Raw genomic sequence first — 19,389 nt, forward strand, 5'->3', positions numbered from 1 at the left:
TATAGGAAGAAGAAGCAGCAAGATCCATCCATAGGAGCCCAGAGAAAAGAAGTGGCATTTGATCCAGGCCTGAGAAGGAGCAAGGAAGGCCATTCTGTTGTATGGGAGGGGGACCCGTGTGCAGAGTTCCCCCAGAAGCCAGCTGTTTGAGAAATGTGGTGTGCCAAGAGGTGACAAGAAGAATGGGAGGCGGGAGGATGACGTGAAGCAAGGGGAGGGTAGCAAAGTAGGTTGGGCAGACTGTGACTAGCCTTGAATGTCAGACTGAGGCCTCCTGTGTTTCATCAAGGTCAGTCTGGTGCTGGCATGGAAGATGGCATAAAGAGGAGCTGGGCCACAGGCAGTGAGAGCAGTTGGGAGAGGTTGGGACAGCCTGAAAGGGCTGTAGAGAGGCCTGGAAGAGTCTTGGAGCTATAAGGATGAAGAAGTCAGCAAGTAGGGCTTGGTGCCTGATTGGCTGTGTAGCCTGAGGGGAACTGGGAAGGCTTTGGCCAAGCTGAAGTGGCCCTAGCCATTCCGGGGCCTCCTGACCACAGGGAAGGAAGGCCATCTGTGGCCTTCTTTTGAAGCGGACAGTGGACTGCTGCTGACTGCTTTGTCACAGCCCTGGGCTCCCCAAGGTGCCTGGCATGGCTGGCACGCTCAGGGCACATCAAGGGTTTCTTTGTCTCTCTCCAGTAAGAGTGGGTTTGGCCTGGTTGGGAGGGGGTGGGGTGAGTGGAACTGAGCTTTGAGGTCTGCCCAGTAAACATATTGGATGGCAAGGAAGGCTGCAAGAAGGGCTAGACTCCTCTCCAAGGAGAGAGGAGTAAGGCCTGAGGGCATGGAAAGCCTACCTTAGGGCGGTATGTAGCTGGGGAGGGTAGGTTTGGGGCTTTTAGGCACAGCCTAAGCTGATCAAGGGGAGGTAGATGGCAGCTGAGGGCTACTTCATCTCACCTTTATTCTGTTCCTGGAGCTGGTGCCTCAGCTGGGAGGTGGAAGCAAGTCCAGTGCCTATGAGAAAGTGAACCCCTCAGCCCTTCGGGGCACCACCAGCCATTTCTCAGAGATGATTCTGGCTGGATATGTGGATTTAGGCTAATATGGGAAAGGGTTCTGAACCCAGGGGTCAAGGTGCCAGTGCCGGCTCCACCACTGCCCCTGGTGGTGTGTGACTTAAGCACGTCCTCTCACCTGACCATGGGGCTAATGCTCCCTGCTTTTCATCCAGCACATACTACGTGTGCAGCCATGTGCTAGGCTCTGGGGACTTGGTCCTGCCGTCCCAAGACCTAGAGCCTAGCAGGGAAGTCAGACATTCAACAGTAGATAAAGGTGTGGTCTGTGTACAAAAGGATTGTGAGGATCAAATGAGATAACTGGATTAGGAGCATGTGTAAACAAACACTGCTGAACAGGGATCAGGAGACCTGAGTCCTGGGCTTCCCTGGGCCCCTAACTAGCTCTTTGACCTTGAGAAAGTTGCTTAATCTTTCTAAACCTCAGTTTCCCCTGCATGTAAACTAAGATAGTTTTAATGGGTGATGTTGAAGAGGTCTTCTGCTTCTAACATTCTGAGACTGACCTTGGAGTATATGAAAGGGGCTTTGAGAAGTTTTTTATCAGGTACCACACAAGTGCAAGGGGTCGTCAGGGCACAGCCCAAAAGGCCAATGCTTCCAGCATACTCTGTTCCTCTTATGAGAGGACCTCCCTTTGTCAGACCAGTGGCCCTCATGTCTTTGGGAGTGCAGTCAAATCAAAGAATGCTTTGATTTGTCTACCTCTTTGTTCTGCGAAGTGCTTTCTTTCTCATTGCCTTGCAGTAATCCTTACAGGAGCAATGGGAAGTCAGTAGGGTAAGTTTTATTTTGCCCTGTTTACAGACAAGGAAACCTAAGCTGAACAAGTAATGGAATTGTGCCTAGAAGCCAGGGTTCCTTCTTCCCAATTTTCCATCTTACCAAAGCTTGTTGCCACTGTGTGGCCTGTCCTCCCTCTTCCTGTCCCAGCCTTAGGACTTTCAGTCCAGCCCCAAGTGTCTACACTTTTCCTAGTAGGCTTCTCGAGTTGTTTTTGTTGTTGAGTTGTTATAATGGATGGCACACTTCCTGTCCCAGGTCTCCACACACAGCCCCTCACATATACCCCAAGATAAGGCAGGAGCAGCTGGGTAGTAAGGGGCCCAGGAACATAGTATGGAAAACTCTTGTTCCTCCTCTTCTGTGTGTCCAGAAGCCATCTTTCTTAGCCAGCCTCTTTTGGAGGATGCTGTATATTTCCCTTTCCTCTCTGTCTTGGTTTTACAAAAAAGGAGAAACTAAATTTGGACCTGGGAGATCCTGGGTTCAAGACACCAGCAGACCTGACTTCAAGCCCTGGCTCTGTCACTTTCTAGCCATGTGACCTCTCTGAGTCTGTAAATGGGCCAGGTGGTGGCATTGGGAGAGGGAACTGGCCCCATGCCAGTTATGGTTATGAGTATTAAGGAAGGAAATGTTGGTAAAGCACCCAGCACAGTGTATGCCACAAAGTAAGAGTTCAGTGGTACATGGTGGCTCTTATAATTCGAGTGTGAATTATCCTCTAAGGTTTACTTCAGGCCTTTGGCATAATGGTGAGAGAACAAGGCAGTGTGGGTGTGAAGATCCAGACTTCCTCATGTGCTCTGCCTACCCACCCTTGGACCTTGGGGGTAAAACGGGAGCCAATCCCACTCTGCTTGTGGTCTGGAGCTTTCTGTCCTGCCAGGGCAGGTTGGGAATCCCCCAATCAGTTCCTCATTGAGTCATTTGGAACAGAGCCCTCAGGTGACTCTGAAGACTCTGATGCGAGGGCCTGATCTTCTCCTTGGTCTGTGAAGATAAAGCAGAAGTGAGAACAAAATTGGGTCTCCTGAAAGATTCAATTCAAAGCATGCAAGTGTAGGGCTGCCTGGGGCCTCTGCCCTCTTGGGTAGTGGCAGTCACTTGGGGAAGGAGTAAGAGTTTGCTTCATAATTACCACCACCCTCCTGTGTTCCTTGTAGACTTTCATCCTTGGCTTCCTGTCCTGCCTCTGAGTGACCCCTTCCAACCTCGCAGCATAATCACATGGTAATGCCATTTCACAGAAGAGCCTGCATGGTGGACCATGCTTTCACCAATACCACCTCATTTAACTCTGTGAGATATAGTTATTATCATCATAATCTCCATTTTACAGAGGTAGACACCAAATCCTAGAGTGGTAAAGTGACTTGCCAAGCATCACACAGTATATGGCTCTGAGGTCACTAAGTTCCAAGCTCCCTGGGAGCAAAGCTTGTGCTCACCCAGCCTAGTGGATAGCAGTCAGTGCCAGAGTTGAGTGACAGAGCAGAAGAGCAGGGCCCAGGTATACCTCCCAGAGCTGTCCTCTGCTCACCCTGGACATTGGATAGTTACTGGCTTGCTGAAAACCTGAGTTTCTTCATCTGCAGAAGCCAGAGGAGGTGATAATTAGAGGATCTATTTCATGTGCTTGTTGTCAGGATTAAATGAAATAATTTAAGTGTTGAGCACCATGTCTGGTCCATAGCAAGTACCTGGTAAGTGTTATAACAAACATTCAATTATGTTAATTGAATATAGAATTATAATGTTGTAAAAGGCCATCATCAAGCACATCTGAACTCAGCCCTGTGCTGGGCTTCAAAGAAGATCCAGAGCTGGTATCAGGCCAGAGAGGGAGTGCCCTTTATGAAGCACTTTCTGTGCTTGTGCTTTTCCCATCTGATCTCAAGGTAGAGGATAGTATTCCCATCTCAGTGGGGAGAAAACTGAAACTCAGAGTGCCTGAGGTCACAAAGCAAATGAATCTGTCAACACACATTTATTGAGCACCAGCTTGGGTACTAGGCTCTGTTCTAGGGCCAGGACACACTGTGGAGAGTGTGATTGGCAGAGCCTCTGTCCCCCAGGAGTGCACCTTCTCATGGAATGCTGCCTCAGTGGAGTGGACAGTCGAGCAGAGAAGCCAGACTCGCTCCACTGGACTGCTCACATTCCCCAAACAAGCCAGGCCCTTTTCCATTCACTTGTGCTTTCCCATACTGGGTCTTTTGCCTGATGTGCTCTTTCCCCTTTCTTACCCTGGCCACTTCCTGTCATCCTTCAAGGACCATCTCAAAAGTCAGCTCCCCTTTAAAGCTTTCCCTAACTCCCCCCACCCCCACCCTGAGGGCTTCTTGCAGTCTCCTAGAACCTTCTACCCTTCTAGTTTTTCTGTGATAGCACCTCTGTGTGTGCTAGTTATTTACTCACCCGTCTGTCTCCTCTGCCAGATGGACCTCCCTAAAGGCAGGGACTACATTTTATTCAACTTTGTAGATTCAGGGCCTGGAACACAGGCTCTAGAGAGATGTGTATGGAATGTAATGAGGTGCTGATTGTGTTCTGCTCCTGGAGTGGTTAGGAAAGGCTTTGTAGAGATGAGACGGTATTCTGAAGGAGGCCTCAGAAGATGAGTGGGACTGAATTAGAGTTGGGGGAGGGGGAGGGAGGGCAGCTCAGAGAGACGGCCATCTAGAAATAGGGCTGGGAAAAAAGAAGGATGTGTAGAGGGAATAGGAAGGCCTAGGAGCCAGGGCCTGAGGTTTCTGTTGAACAAGGAGGGCAGTAGGGAGCCTTGAAGGAGTCTTGGCAGAGATAAGCAGTGAATCAAGACTGATTTGATAAGCTCTATCAATAAAATTTAGCAGTTTTGTAAGGATGGGTGAGGGGGGCTGTAATTGAGTCATGGGGGCCCCCAGGTGCCCACAGTGAGATTGTGACCTGAGGACCCAGTTGCCGGTGGGGAATTTCAAGTGGTACTCTGCCCCATAGGGGTGGGGGGTTGGGGAACGGATGTCTTCTGTTGAGAATAGTCTCCATACCTCTCTGCATTTGTCAGGGAGAGCTCCCCTGGGAGTTTTTGCTAAGGTCTGTGCCTTTCCCTAGCTGAGTGGGGGTTGGGGAGGGGGATTCCTTGCTTTTTGGAGCCAGCAAGGCTGGTGCTTAAAGGAACCATTTCTTGCCTCTGACATGGGGTGGGGGGAGGGTGGGGCTGTGCAGAGTGGAGAGTTGGGCAGAGGCCCATGGCACTGAGGCCAGAGAAGGGTGGAGAGAAACTGTTTACCATTGTGCACTGACCCAGGGCTGGAAGGAGCAAAGCCAGGGAATTCCTTATGGGAAAGGGAGGCAGGCCCGGAACTAGCTTGTACCAGGAGTGGGGGAGAGTGAAGCAAACCAGACTCTCTGTCTCACCCAGACAGGCAGCCTGGACACTGCCCTACCTCCAGGTCAGGGGTTGCCAGGCCGCAGGAGGGAGCACCAGGCTGCTGCAGACCATCTTCCTTTTCTACCCTGACTCACAGCGTCGCCTTGGGCAGATCACTTACCCTTTGGTCTCCAGGCTTCCCTGGCTGTTTGGGGAGTGGGTGGACTCCTTAGGTAACCTCACAGGCCTCCCAGCCCTGACCATCAGCCATTTGCACACCACCAACCCACCCTCTCTTGATTCCAGTTTCCTGCCATTGGTTATTATGGAGCTGGCATAAAAGCTATTTATACTTTAGTCATTACCACCTCTTAGGTTAATGAACTCCAGAGGTTGTTACTGAGTGTGCAAAGTAGGTCAGCCTCTTGTTTATTCTCACTTCTTTTTCCAGCTCTGGGTGGGAGAGGGGAGCTCCCCCATCTTTGTTGTCCCTGGATCTGTGATTGCACATCCATTTCCCAATTTTCTGCACTTTCATCTTGCTCATTCTTGCCGTCTTAGCACAGTGGGTAGTGGTTCTCTACTTTACTGGGTGATAAAGGAAAAAGAAGGGAATGTAACAGGTATTGAGGCCCTGTTACATGTGGGTCACTTTATATTTATTGGATAGTTTAGTACTCAGTTGGCAGCCTCTACTTCCAGGCTGTGTAACCTTGGACAGATTATTCAGCTGTGCTAAGCTTTAGTTTTCTTGTCTATTAAGTAGAGATAATAAAAACTACTTCCTTGGGGACTTGTGTGCCTATGTAGTGCTTGGCAGAGCTAGTACAGAGCGAGTGCTGGAAATGTATCAGCTCTTACTGTCTCATGTGGTCTTTACTGCTGCCCTCTGAAGGGGTGGTATTGCCCCCATGTTACAGGTGGGGAACCAGAAGCTCAGAGAGTGGAGTAGTCACAAAGTGGCAGAGCTGGGTCAGAAGCCAAGAGTTACAGTCTATGTGTCATTGAGTAAATGACTTAATCGCTTGGGACCTCAATTGCTTCATGGGTAAAATGGGGATAATTGTGCCCTGCTGCGTGTGTGTATGGACCAGTCAGATGAGAAAAGGGATGTGAAAGTGCTAGGTAAGCTGCAAATACCAGTCACCTAAAGCTACCATTAGCTGACCACCCACGAGGCTTGGTCCTTATACACATCTATTCTTCATTTAGGCCTTATAAAGTATGAGGTATGTGTATGGTCCCACTTGAAGATGAAGTTGAGACTTAGAGGTCTGTCTCCCAGTTGGAGGATCTGGAATGGAAACCTAGGTTGGTTGGCTTCAAGGTCCCCACTTTTTTTACTCTCTCCCACACTCCGCCTGGCCTTCCCGATGGTTGAGATGAGGAGGATCAATCCTGAGGTCTGTGACCTTGGGCCTTCTGCTTGGGCTGGTTTAGAGAGTGAGGCTTGGAGGAGGCGGTTACACTGGTTCCTTGGGACCAAAGTTTATCTGACACCTTTCGATAAAGGGGTCATGGGCACAGGCACCACACCTGGCTGAGTCTGCCAACCGGAGGGGCTGAGGTGTGCTTGGGTGGAAAGTATTGATACATGGCTGGAAGGACAAGGCGGAGAGAGCCCAGGTCTTGAGTAGCCTTGGGAACTGGTCTTCTCCCTCTGAGCTCTTGGAAGTCTTTAGCTTCTGGGTCTGGGGAGAAGGCTAGGGAGCCTGCAGAGCCTGGTGTCGATGGAGTGTCACTGCTGCCTTGGGCCATGGCATGGCACAGCACGGCTAAGCCTAGCTCAGCCTGAGAGCCCGACAGAATCTGGGCTTAATCACTCTCTGGCTGCCCACTTCTCTCTCCTCTGTGCCTCTCTCCCTTAGGAGGTGGTGGCCGAGGGTGTGCTTGCGAGCTTTGCTCATCCAGCATATTGGCCTCACTGAGCATTGCTACGTAGGGGCAAGCCGCTCACTGAGACAGTCAGAACACTAGAGGAGGGTTTAGACTGTCTCCAGGGGTTTCGGGGCCAGAGATAGAGCTCCACAGTGGCACCTGGAGAACGGCCTGATTTCCTCACAGCCTTCCCAGGGGAGTGAGAAGCAACACATGAGTCACTATGGCAAAGGAAAGCCCTGGTTTTGCCACTTAATAGCTTTGGACTTTGCCCAAGTCATACAGTCTCTCTGACTGGGTCAAGTTTCTCATGGGTCTAATGGAAATAGTAATTAATCTATGAGGATCTCACTGGGCTATTAGGGGCACAAATAAAATTGCTGTAGGCAACAGTGGCTTGTAGCCCTGAAGGCAATACAGATGAAAATAATATCATGGAGAAAACCAGGCAGGCATCTGTTGAACACCTGTGAGGTACATGGTGGGAGTTACAGAAGTTCAAGACCCAGTCCAGTTAGGGAGGGACAGTGCTGAGCAATATGACCAAGTTGTAATGAAATGCTCATTTCAGACCATGTCTTGATTCATTAGTGATTTAGTGCTGAAATCGGTTTTAGGGATTGTGACCAGCACTAAAAGAAGAAGAAGAAAAAAGAAATAGAATAGGATATAGGGCTTCACTGGTGGTGCTGTGGTTAAGAATCCATCTGCCAATGCGAGGGACACGGGTTCAAGCCCTGGTCCGGGAAGATCCCACATGCCGCGGAGCAACTGAGCCCGTGTACCACAACTACTGAGCCTGCGCTCTAGAGCCCATGAGCCACAACTACTGAGCCCATGTGCCACAACTACTGAAGCCCGTGTGCCTAGAGCCCGTGCTCCACAACAAGAGAAGCCACAGCAATGAGAAACCCGCGCACCGCAGCGAAGAGTAGCCCCCGCTTGCTGCAACTAGAGAAAGGCCGCGTGTAGCAACGAAGACCCAACGCAGCCAAAAATAAAATAAATTTAAAAAAATAAATTAATTAAAAAAAATAATAGAATAATATAAAAATTGAACTGAAAATATCTGGTACATTAGTACATATAATAGTAAATTGTTTCATAAAATGTATTTTGGTTATATGTGTGTGTGTGTGTGTGTGTGTGTAGTCTCAGTCTAAAATGTATTTCTTACTGGGAGTTTCAGTTTAAAACCTTTGAGAAATGGTGTTCTAGGTCAGGATGAAGGTCTTCAGGTTGGAGGACAGCCAGTAAGATCTGGGCAGGCATGGAGGCTGCGTGGAGGCTAAGGGCTTGATCTTTGCAGGCAGAGGAGTATAGTACACAGGAGCATGGGCTGTAGAGTGAGGCAGGCCTGCGTTTGAATGCAGCTACATGGCCTTGAGCAAGGCACTGAACTTTACTAAGTCTTGGATTCTACTTCTGGAAAATGGATATATATAAGTGTTTTGGAAGATGTTGGTAAGTAGTAAATGATGTACAGGTGGTAGCTACTATTGCTGCTGTTATTGTTGAAGTTGTCATTTTTATTATTATATTGGGCCCTGAAAGTGTTGCTGTGACTTGGAGAGGGGAGAGGAAAGGGCATTCCAGGTAGGGATGGGTGGGTGACAAGGGATAAGTACATGTGTGCCTGGTGTGGGGCTGATCTGGCTGAGAATTGTGCAGCCTTAGAAGGGGGTATTGAGATTCTAGATAGAAGATACCAGGAAAATTTGGGGGAATTAAGTTTTAACAGTAAAAACTTCAACAGTAAGGGTGGCTTTACCTAGAGATAATGAGGCCCCATCCCTGGAGGAGTTCCAGCAGAGGCTGGGCCACTAGAGACTGTTCTCATTAGGCTCTTTTGGTTGCAGAGACTCCGTCAGGTCACCTTAAGGTCAGAGGGGTTTTCTGAAAGGGTGAGTGAAACTCTCAGACCTGAAGCATCCCCCATGGGCCATTTGGTTCCTTAAACTGCCATTTGGTCAGCTTCCTTGTCACTGGATACTGGCTCATGCTCTCCCCCCACTGTTAGGAGGAAGCCACCTCAGGGCCTCTACACCTTTATGCCATTTGCAGGGATACCCAGACCCCAACTCCATCTCACGGCTCCTTTCTGGGCATCTTTTGAGGGTCAATTCACGATGCAGGCCATCCAATCGTATAGGGAAATAGCCTCAGAGAGGGCAAGGGACTATTGTAGAAGGGATTCCTATATCAGACAGCAGTCTGATCAGATGCCTTCTGAGATCCTGACTGACCAGACTGAAGGGTATGTGAACCTTCTGATTTTTTAAAAAATGGGTAGCCTGCAGCTTTTCAGGCACACATCCTGTATGTAAAGAGAAGTTTACCTGTAGTTAGAGAGCATGTAAAGTGCTGAGTGCTCCGTTCAACCAGACCTCCAGACCTCTAGTGTCTTCCTTCCCACCCTCTCCAGGTGGGTTAAACTCCTCTGCTGTTGGAGAAGGCACTCAAATGACCATATTTCCTCAGATTTTTCCCAATTTAAGATTTTAAAAATCAAAATGGATCTTTCAGTTGACATGTACATTTAAAGCAGTGGTGGGTTTTTTGTTTGTTTCTGAGCAGATCTTACCAAATCAGTGGTGTAGTTTAAAATCAATAGTGTCTTAGAATCCAGGAAATATGGTTGGTTGTTTTGTACCCATTTGAAATTCCGGTTTGAGGTTTGATGTTGGGGCTTTGAAACTGCCAAAGCTGTTATCTGGAATCATTTAAAAGAACACCGAACTTGAACGTGTTCTCCTGTGTATTTGTAGTTGGGAGAATGGGTATCTCTAGGGCCCTGCTGTCAGATCTTATCAATAAAGACAGACTGGAGGGTTGAGGTATCAAATGGGTGTATATTTAATCAGATGGGAATTCTCTGGAAACTGGTAATCTCAGGCAAAAGCCTTGCCCTCTTATGAGCCTCCATTTTCTCATCTGCTCTAGGGAGGGATTGGATCAGATATTATCCACATCCATAACTGCCAGCACTTCCTGTTAACTCAGTGTGGGTACCGCTTTTGTTTAGTCAGCTAGAAGGCTCATCCCCTGACTTGTATAAGTGAGTACTTTGTAGGTGATGGGAGGGGACCTTGCCTGTGATGCTGGGCCTTTGGTTTCCGCTCCCTGGGTGTTTTGGGGGCTGCCTGGAGATATGAATAATTTACATTCCTTTGTAATTTACCTGATCTAAAGGTATGGTCTCAGGTTTTCTCCTATGGGGAGGGATAGGAAGGAGAGTATCCTTGTGCCCTGGTTCTGTCTGTAGGTGGTGAGAGAGTCAGCAGTTCCAGAGGGTGGTAGCCTGTGTCCCTGTGTAGAAGGGGCCAAGTTTGCCCAAGGCTCTTGTCTCTCGTTGGCTGTTCAGCTCCAAGGCTGCTCTCAGGGCTGTGCAGTTCTCCAGATAAAGAACACTTAAGAAGAGGACCTGCCCTTTTGTGTCTGGGGACCTTTGCTCTGCCAGGGCCCCTCCCTCTGCTCTTCCAACCAGTAAAAGTTAGAGCAGTGCATTTCCTTCCGGGAGAAATAGAATCAGAGAATCAAGGCCTGGGCCAAACTCTAGCCCCACCATGTCCTGTTCCTGCGAGCCTCCTCCCAGCTGCCTGAGTGCCTCAACTCCTTCCTGGGAGGTCAGGCAGCTCCTTCCTGGGAGGTCAGGCAGCACTGAGTGCAGGCACTTGACTAGGATCTGACTTTGATTTGAGTCTGGGTTCTTCCACTGATTTGCTGTTTGACTCTAAGCAATATACCCTCCCTTGGTATCTTGCCTCTCAATAATGTCAGTACTTTTTTAACTGAAAAAAAAAAAGGCACAAAAAAGTAATTTAAAAGATCCATAATCCACTACTTTAAAAATAATTTTAAGAGAGTGTGTATGTGTGTGTAGAGAAGTGCACATATATATATTTTTTCGGTGTTGTTTTCTTACCAATATTGCTCTGTAGGCTAAATAAGGAAGCAGCCTACAAACACTAGTCTCCTTCTTCTCTTTGCCCCTTAGTTACGTGAACTCAGGAATTTCCAGGGTCTCACTCCTTGGAAGAAGCTCACTCACTTGAAGCGCCCTCTAAGCCAGGGATTTCGCCTCAGCCTACCTCAGCTGCTTTGGTGCTGCCTGGCGTGGGTCTTCATGCTGAGCTGTTTTCCCCACCAGCTCTAGCGGGCATTCAGAGGCCAGTAGGAGGGCTGGGAGTTTGTTTTTGTCACAGGAGTTCTTCTAGGAGTGCTTCTAGGGTCAGGTACCCTGGCCCTAGAACAATGCCTGTGTAGCTGTGACAACTGCACAGTTAGTAGATGTACAAACACAAGTGGCATTTGGTGGGGCTTTGAAGTATATTTAGGATTTTGATAGGTAGAGACAACTCAGAGAGCATTCCAGCAAAGGGACTGGCATGAGCAAAGGTTTAGAGGTGGGAAAGGGCCAGGGCATAATTGGGGAAACTATGAGTAACTAGTTTTGTAGAGTGCAGAGGTGAGCATGTTATTTCTGTACTTGTTTGACTAGTTTTTTCATCCAGCTCTGAACCTTGCATGCTGGCCCTGCAAAGAGGCTTATTTATCGGGACAGACCCAGCATGGGAATGCTTTGCTGTGGTGCACAGGTGCAGGCATTCAGGCCTCTGCCCCAGAGAGGCACAGTGACTCCTGGCCCCTTGATGCATTGGGGGACTGAGCACTTGAACCTAGTATCTCTCCAGCCTATGCCTTCCAGGGAGGGGGCTGCATTCCCTCGCATCTGTGTTAGGGTGTCCATGAGTTAGCAGCTCCAAAAGGAACTGCAGGGATGGAGGGCAGGGGGAGGAATGGAGACCGACCAGGCTGGTGGCTGGGGCCTTAGCCAGGGCCTTTGCTTCTCTTGGCACCTCTGACAGGCCCTGCCCTCTGCTCCACAGGCTAGAGGAAGTCCCCCTGGAGGTGCTGAGGCAGAGGGAGTCCAAATGGCTGGACATGCTCAACAACTGGGACAAGTGGATGGCCAAGAAGCACAAAAAGGTGAGGGTCCTGGCCTTGGGCCTCAGGCTGGGAGTCACAGCTCGGGGAGGAAGTAAAGAGGGAAGAGTTGCATCAATTTGGAGGAGCAGGAGCTTCTCCAACCGCCAGCTGCCTTAGGTGTCCCCACCTGCCAGCTTGGAAATGGGGACAGAAGCTGGCTGGAGGGCAGGTCCCAGGTTTCACTTGGTCCTCCTAGATGACTTCAGACACTCATAGAACTTTGTCCTGGAGTCAAACTTCAAAGCCGCTCTTAGCCAAAAGCCCTTCAGGCAGCTTTCTTCAGCTCTCCTGGGGGAAGTCCTTACTGCTGCTCACCACTTATCAGGGAGGACTTTATAACACTAATAATAGCCAATGTATGTTATACACTTGCAGTGTTCTGGGCACTTGACTTGGATAATCCTTACAACACCCCAGTGAGATTGGTGGTGGTAGTATCCGCACTTTATGGATGGTTACAGAATCAAGGTTTGAACCCGGGCAGTCTAACTTTAGTGCCTGCACTCTTCACCACCACAATAAGGGGCCTTCTTTACCCTCTAGATTAATTTGATGAGTTCCCTCTTAACCCCTTGGACAAAGCAAAAAGAAAGAAAAGTAACCTCACAGTTTAATGGTCTTATAAAAATGAAAATAACCTGTGGTCCTTTTCTAGTGGGCTATATTTAGGCACTAGCTCTATCACCCAGTAGGAACATCCTTGCCCACCACATGTACGTGTTGATACTCTTGTCTACCTCAACAGGGTCTACTTACTCCCTGGCCTAGCGGAGGCCTGTCCACAGTCCCACAGCTGGGTCTCTCTGCACAAGTACCCAGTGCACAGTGACCCCGCTGGCCTGCTGTTGTCTGCTGACATGCTGGTCTCCAGGCTGGCACAGCTGGCTGTAGGGCTTCACAGAAAGCCCAGGACCGAAGGTCACATAACGGCTTGGGCCCAGCCCGACAGCCTCCCTCTCTTCGTGCCTGTGGCTAGCTGTGTGACTTTGGGTGAGTCACTTCACCCTCTCAGCCTCAGTTTCCCTGGTCAAGTGGGAATAACAATCCTGTTGCAAGGCTTCTACTGTAAAGCCCTGAGCCCATGGGAGGAAAGGTGCACCCAGGCCAGGGCTCTTTCTTGCTGTTCTATGTGGGCTTTGGGGCATTCATTTTTTGCTAATATAGAAAAACTTTCACTTTAAAAAAAAATTTTTTTTAGAGCAGCTGTTCTTCAGCTGCTTCCTGCCTGACTCTGGGGTCAGTTTTCCTGCTTCCTCAGTTCTCGGGCTTTTATGCTGAGCTTCAGCTCCCTCTCCACTGTCTGCTGTGGTGACTACTGGCTGGCAGGGAGATGGCTGTGGAATTCTCACCCCAGCCTCCCTCGCAGATGGGGATTCCAGAGGGGAGCCTTGGGGAGCTCCTCTCAGCAGAGCAGCCAGCATCACTTCCTCTTCCCCTTTGCTTCCCTGGCACTGTGGTTAGAGGCCAAGGCTACTCCTGCCCAGCAGGGGCCACTGCAGGAGGCTGCACCCTCCCCTCCCCAGAGGCCCTAGCCCTCTGCTTCTCTCCTGCAGTGCTGGCCCTGGGAGCTTTTACTGCCTTGCTGCGCAGGCTTAGGCTTTCCCCATGGTCAGGAAGTTGTGGCACAGGAAGGACAACACCTGCAACAGGAAGTGGATCCAGACCCACTGCACTTATCCTGAGTCCCCAGGACTGGGACCAGGCCCTGCAGGGAGGCAGGCTCTAGCTGGAATTCTGTCTTCCCCTGTAGGGCTCTGCTCAAAGTTTGGCCCTGCCCTCCTGGAGTTCAGCAGGCTGGGTGTGGCTTCACATCTCTCCTTTCCTAAGGCCTTACCTCAGATAATGATAATCCCTTGTGCTTTCTGTTTGCTGAGCACTGTCTCTAGCTTTATCATTGCTGATCCCCACCTTTGCCTCCTCCCTAAGGAGGAGATTATGATCGCCAACACCCCTGTGCTGAGGAGGATTCCAGAGGCCAGAGTGGGAAAGGCTGGCTGTATTCCTGGCTCTCCATCCCCACCTCCCCAGCCTTGGGCCTGGGTGAGGGTGCGGCCTCTTTGAGAACTTAGTGGACTGAAGGTATTCCTGGGCTCCCCTGGGGCAGGCCAAGTATGATAGGGCTGTGATATGTGGGGGCTGGCTCCAGCTGAGCTTGGCCCTAGGGGAGCCTAAAGGGCCTGTGGCTCTGGGCCTCCCTTTGCCAAAGCCTGCCCAGACCAAGCGGCTTCCTTCAGGAGACCCTTGTCCCACAGCAGCAGGAAACTGTTCGTGGAGTCTGGGGCAGTTTCCTTCTGCTCCCTTCCTCTCCCCACTTGGCAGGCAGTCCCAGAAGCTCAACTTGGCTCCTATGACCAGCCACTCTGCTCTTCCCCTACTGCCCTCAGCCTGTCTGCCTGTCTCCTTCCTGGTTCTTGACTCTCTCTGACCCTTGGAAAGTTTTGCCTTGTTTGTGCTGGTCATCAGGAAGCCCGGGCCTTCTGTGCTCCCTCCTCTGAGAGCTTCCATTGGGACTCTTTGAGGGGGTTTCCAGGTGAGGGGAAGTTAGTTAGGTGAGAGCCTGAGGCCCAGGGCTTCTGTGTCAGGCATCCTTCTGGGATTGGAGGGGTGGAGATGAAGCCATCATTTATTGAATTCAGACTGTGTCAGGCTAGGCATGTCCCCCCTGCCACCACCCCACTTCTAATAGAATCCTAGTTGTTATCATTTTGATCTTACTGTTGATGAGAAGTGATTGGCTAAGTAAGGTCAGCGCTGTGAGTAGTGGGGAAAGCCTGTGCCATTTTATTTAGCAAGGGTTGGAATCAGGACTTGTACCCAGGCCAGCTGCCTCGGCCGTGCTCTGGTAATCCTGGGAGCTTAGGGTCAGGGAGAGCAGAAGAGAGGGGATTCTTGACCAAACAAAGAGGGAGCCATTTTGATCAGCTCCCATCTTCCTTCTGAATTCTGCTGAGGTCTTTTCTCTAGGCCGGATGTGTCCTGCCACATAGCTGCTTAAACAAACACTCCCATGAAAGTGCCCAGGCCATGTGTCTGGGCACATTCTGGGTCATCTCGTGAGCTACTCACCCTGTGGCTGAGCTGTGTTCCACATTGTGCAGATCCCTTCCTGGTGACATCCCATGGGGATCCTCTAACTTGTATGGTTCCATTTTGATTCAGTAAATAGTGATGGGGATTCATAATCCTGTGGTAGACTTCAAGAATACCTGTGTTGAGGACTTCCCTGGCGGTCCAGTGGTTAGAACTCCGTACTGTCACTGCTGAGGGCCCGGGTTCAATCCCTGGTAGTCGGGAAACTAAGATCCCACAAGCCGCACAGCGTGGTCAAAAAATAAAAAGAATACCTGTGTTATCACTGGACCAGGGAACACGGGGACTCTGCCATCACCTGGTGGCAGCATATCTGATTGCAATATTGTAGCAACAGGGGAGAAGTCCTCTTTTCTCCCCTTTTCGGCTCTTGCTGACATGCTCACTGAAGGCCTGACAAGCACCAGCAGAAGGGGTGGGCTAGCACACAGCCTCTGGGGGAGCAGCCCAGTGGGATGCATAGGCACAGCCCTCGTTTTGACTTTCAGATCCGTCTGCGGTGCCAGAAGGGCATCCCACCTTCTTTGCGGGGCCGTGCTTGGCAATACCTGTCTGGAGGCAAGGTGAAGCTGCAGCAGAACCCTGGAAAGTTTGACGTGAGTTGCCCTTCCTTCACCCTGTCCTCCCTTCCTCGTCTCTTGACTTCCTTTGCGTGGCAGTGATCCTCTGTGTGCTCACCTGGACCTCAGCAGTATGAGTGATTGATGAGATCACTTGTCAAGAGCCTGACTGCCAGGCCTGGTCAGTCTCTGACTCCTGGGGGTACTGCTCATCTGAGGTTTCAGCCCTTAGAAGGCCTCAGTGGGATGGACAGATTTGAAGCTCCCCACTTCCAGCTCTTCCTCTTGACAACGGCCCAGGTTTGCTCTCTTGGACTCAGTGGGCCACCTCCCAGACTGCCTTGGGCCCTGTGCTCTGGGCCTTTGGGGGCCTGCCCAGCAGGGCCACAGAACCCTAACACCTCTTGGCCTCCCGTCCTCTACTCTTTCTGCTGCCTTGTCCAAGCCAGCTAGACATGGTTCACCTGTGTTGCTTATGGGCTTGTCTGCACTAGGGATGGCAGAGCCAAACCAGTATCCTTATAGTTTAGAAGCCAGTCAGGGTCAGAGAGGTTACCCTCTGAAGCCATGCCTTCCCCTCCTGCTGCCCCCTGGCTCCATGATTGCCAGTGTGAAGAATACCACCGCCATTCATGGGGCTTCTTGGGGCCCACATGGGCTGGGCAGCTCCTCTAGCCTGCTCCTCTAGGGAACTAGGGGAGTCAGTTGGCTTCCCCGGGGTTGCCCTGGCTCACCTGCCAGACTTGGCCCCAGGCATCAGGGTATCTCCCAGGCTCTTGGAGCTGGTAACAGGCAATGAGACAGAGCTGCCAGCCACCAGCTCTTTGTTGACATGCTTCATGCTTCAGTGAACACTCCTGTGCCGCCAAACCTGTTCCTTGAGAAGAGTAGGCAGGGCAGCCTAGAGTTTCTGCCGTTGACCTGGAGGAGCTGAAAGCTGTTTGCTGGCAGCACTTGGCCCTGGGGGATCAGGGGTTGGTGGAGTGTCTGGCCGGGGTCAGACCTGAATCAGGGCGATTGGACTGTCCCACAGAGCACCAATATTGTGCCCCACTCAGGTGGCCTCTGGATTCCAGAGTCTTCCATCTCTTCCATTTCAGGGGGCTGCATTCTGGGCAGAGTGGGAGGTTCAGGGGTGGGAGTCTCACCCCAAGCCCATAGCTTACCTTTGGCTGCCAGAGCACAGGCATGAGAGCCAAGACTTGGGTGGCCCAGTCAGCCTCCTGGTTCCACAGTTAGCAGACATGAACGCATCCTGTGTGAGCAGCGGAGCACGCAGTTCTCTGTGCTTTACATGTCTGGGGAGTGGTACGTCCAGAGAGGAATTGACCACCTCTGTGGGGTCTTGAAGGTTGCTTGTGGGAGGAGGTATATTTGCCAAGAAAGGCCTTCAAGATGCTCTGAAGCTGAGTGGTGGGTCCCCAAAGCAGTCCTGGGGGCCAGAACAGTGGTTTGTGAACACACCTGGAAGGACTTTGCCTGTGGGTGAGGTAGAGGAAGTGGACGGGGATGAGAAGCTCCCTCTGGCTGCTGTGGGCACAAGAGCCCAGAGGCAAGGGTGCAGTGATGGGGCTGGTGGTGGCATCATATCCTGCTCCTGTGCTCCCCCACAGACCCAGGCAGCTGACCCCAACCTCAGCTGTCAGGGAAGGTTCCTCAGCCCCTGGTGGCTCCTTCTTCTCAGCATTTGCTACTTCTTCCTCCTTCCTTAGGCAGAGCAGGACCTTCCAGCCTTTTTCTTACTTGGTTTTCTTCTCTGGCTTCACTTCACAATGGTGCCAGCGCCTGCAGGCTCCCTGGGGGCTGCGGTACCTGCATCATCCCCAGTGGCCCACACCTGCCTTTGATTCCCCGTACCCTTTCTCCCTGCAGGCCCTTCAGCTACACCTTTTCCTTTCTCACCCACCCCTGTGTGGCCGAGTGCCTTGGTCTGGTAAGGTAGCCGGTGAGCATATCCTAGCAACTGACCTTTTGGGTTCCCAGGTCCCCACCTCACTGGAACCTTCAGGAGAACTTGTGGGACCCTCCTCTCCCTCCGACAAAAGCAAACCTGCATTGTACTCAGACAGTATCCAGCCCTGGGCCTGACCTGCAGGGTGCATAGGACACACACAGGCCCCCATCTTGAGGGTGTGCGGGGCTCTACAGGTTGCACGTCCACCTCTTCAGCCATGTGCCTGCTCCAGGGCCCTCCGTGGAAGCGCCTGGCCCCTCCCTCCACCCTCCAGCCTCCAGCACTGCGTCAGCTTTTTCTCTCAGTACTTATTCTCTCATGTCAAGTTACCTGGCACCCGAGGGTCCATATTTCAGTGCTGGGACACCCCCACTGAGGGGGCACAAAAGGCAAAAGGGACTTATATGAAGTCACCTGCTGGGCAGGTACCCATCCATGTGTTTGCTGAGGACCCAGCCTTCCTCCTGGGGGCCTCTCCTGACACTTCCCAGCATGGCAGGCTATGAGTACTTTGTCTGCTTCTCTGCTCAGCCCTCTAGGTTTCCTTCCTGTTGATTTTTTTCTTTCTTTGGTTAAAGTTGAGGTATGAACTTACGTAAAGTAAAATGCACAGATCTTGACCATGCAGTTCAGAGTTTGGACAAATAATAAATACCCATGTAACCAACAAGCAAGTCAAGATATAGAACATTTCAAATGACCAAGTAGTGACTGTTTTGTGTGTAGTAGCTTTGTTTTTATAAATGGAACTCATGCTAAAATGCTCACGGAAGTTCAAAGAAAAGAGTAAAAGTTTGTTGAAACCCCAGCACCCAGAGATAGCTCCAAGGCTAATGGTTTGACAGGTGTCATTACAGTGTTCAGTGCAGCAGGGCACACACACACACACCTTCCTGAATATGTGGCACCACTTGTACAGGGAGATGGGCAGCAGAGGAGTTGGGATTGACAGCTCTGAGTCAACCTGGCTTCCAGGCCCAGCAACACCGTTTTTCTAACCACGAGGCATTGGGCAAGTAGCTTTTCTTTGATCCTCAGTTTCCTCATCTGTGAACAGTGTAATGATAGGACCTGCCTTTTGGGGGTTGAGGAGGACAGTCAGTGAGGCCCACGGGTGCCGTCTTAAACTGTGCTCAGAGTGGTGCTTCCAGGTGGTAGCCATTGCTTTGATAGTCGCCTTCCATCTTAAGGGTGTAACATAAGGTGTCTGAGTCCTGAAGGAAGTGCCTAGAGGTTATTTCAAGCCACAGCTATGATGGACACTCTTACCCACACTGGTCTTCCTGGAGCCTGGATCACCTGTCAGGGTTTCCAGGACTCTGCTCTGCTTGTCTCTGCCCCTGCCCAAGCTTTCTGACCTGTCCTTGGGAAGACCCAGTCTCTGATGGGATCGGGTGGACATTTTCCCTGGTGGTGGGTGCTCCTCCAAAACCTGGGACAGTTGTATCCTCCTAGCCATCCCTAACTCCTAAGAGATGCTCTTGACCTTGCTTCCAGGAGCTGGACATGTCCCCCGGGGACCCCAAGTGGCTGGATGTGATTGAGCGTGACCTGCACCGGCAGTTCCCTTTCCACGAGATGTTTGTGTCCCGGGGGGGCCATGGGTGAGCAGGCTGGGCCTTGTGGGCTGGAGGTGGCTCTTCGCCCTTTCCCTCAGGGGGAGAGAGGAGGTAAAATGAGTTTGAGGGTATCTTGGGGTCCCAGGAGTTGGGGGCCCCA

The 19,389-nt window shown here is 51.0% G+C and overlaps 1 protein-coding gene across 2 annotated transcripts in view; it reads left to right on the top strand.

The window, feature by feature from the left end:
- Positions 1-19,389, top strand: part of TBC1D10A (TBC1 domain family member 10A) — a 30,191-nt gene that overhangs the window by 7,230 nt on the left and 3,572 nt on the right. For both annotated transcript variants that reach the window (XM_027124321.1, XM_027124322.1), the window contains exons 2-4: positions 11,967-12,066; positions 15,645-15,752; positions 19,168-19,274. In XM_027124321.1, coding sequence (XP_026980122.1) covers positions 11,967-12,066; positions 15,645-15,752; positions 19,168-19,274 — 315 coding nt within the window. The remainder of the gene's footprint in view (positions 1-11,966; positions 12,067-15,644; positions 15,753-19,167; positions 19,275-19,389) is intronic.

Source organism: Aethalodelphis obliquidens, unplaced genomic scaffold (genome assembly GCF_003676395.1).
Source record: "Aethalodelphis obliquidens isolate GAN/ISIS:26980383/991018 unplaced genomic scaffold, ASM367639v1 scaffold28, whole genome shotgun sequence".
Taxonomy (NCBI): domain Eukaryota; kingdom Metazoa; phylum Chordata; class Mammalia; order Artiodactyla; family Delphinidae; genus Aethalodelphis; species Aethalodelphis obliquidens.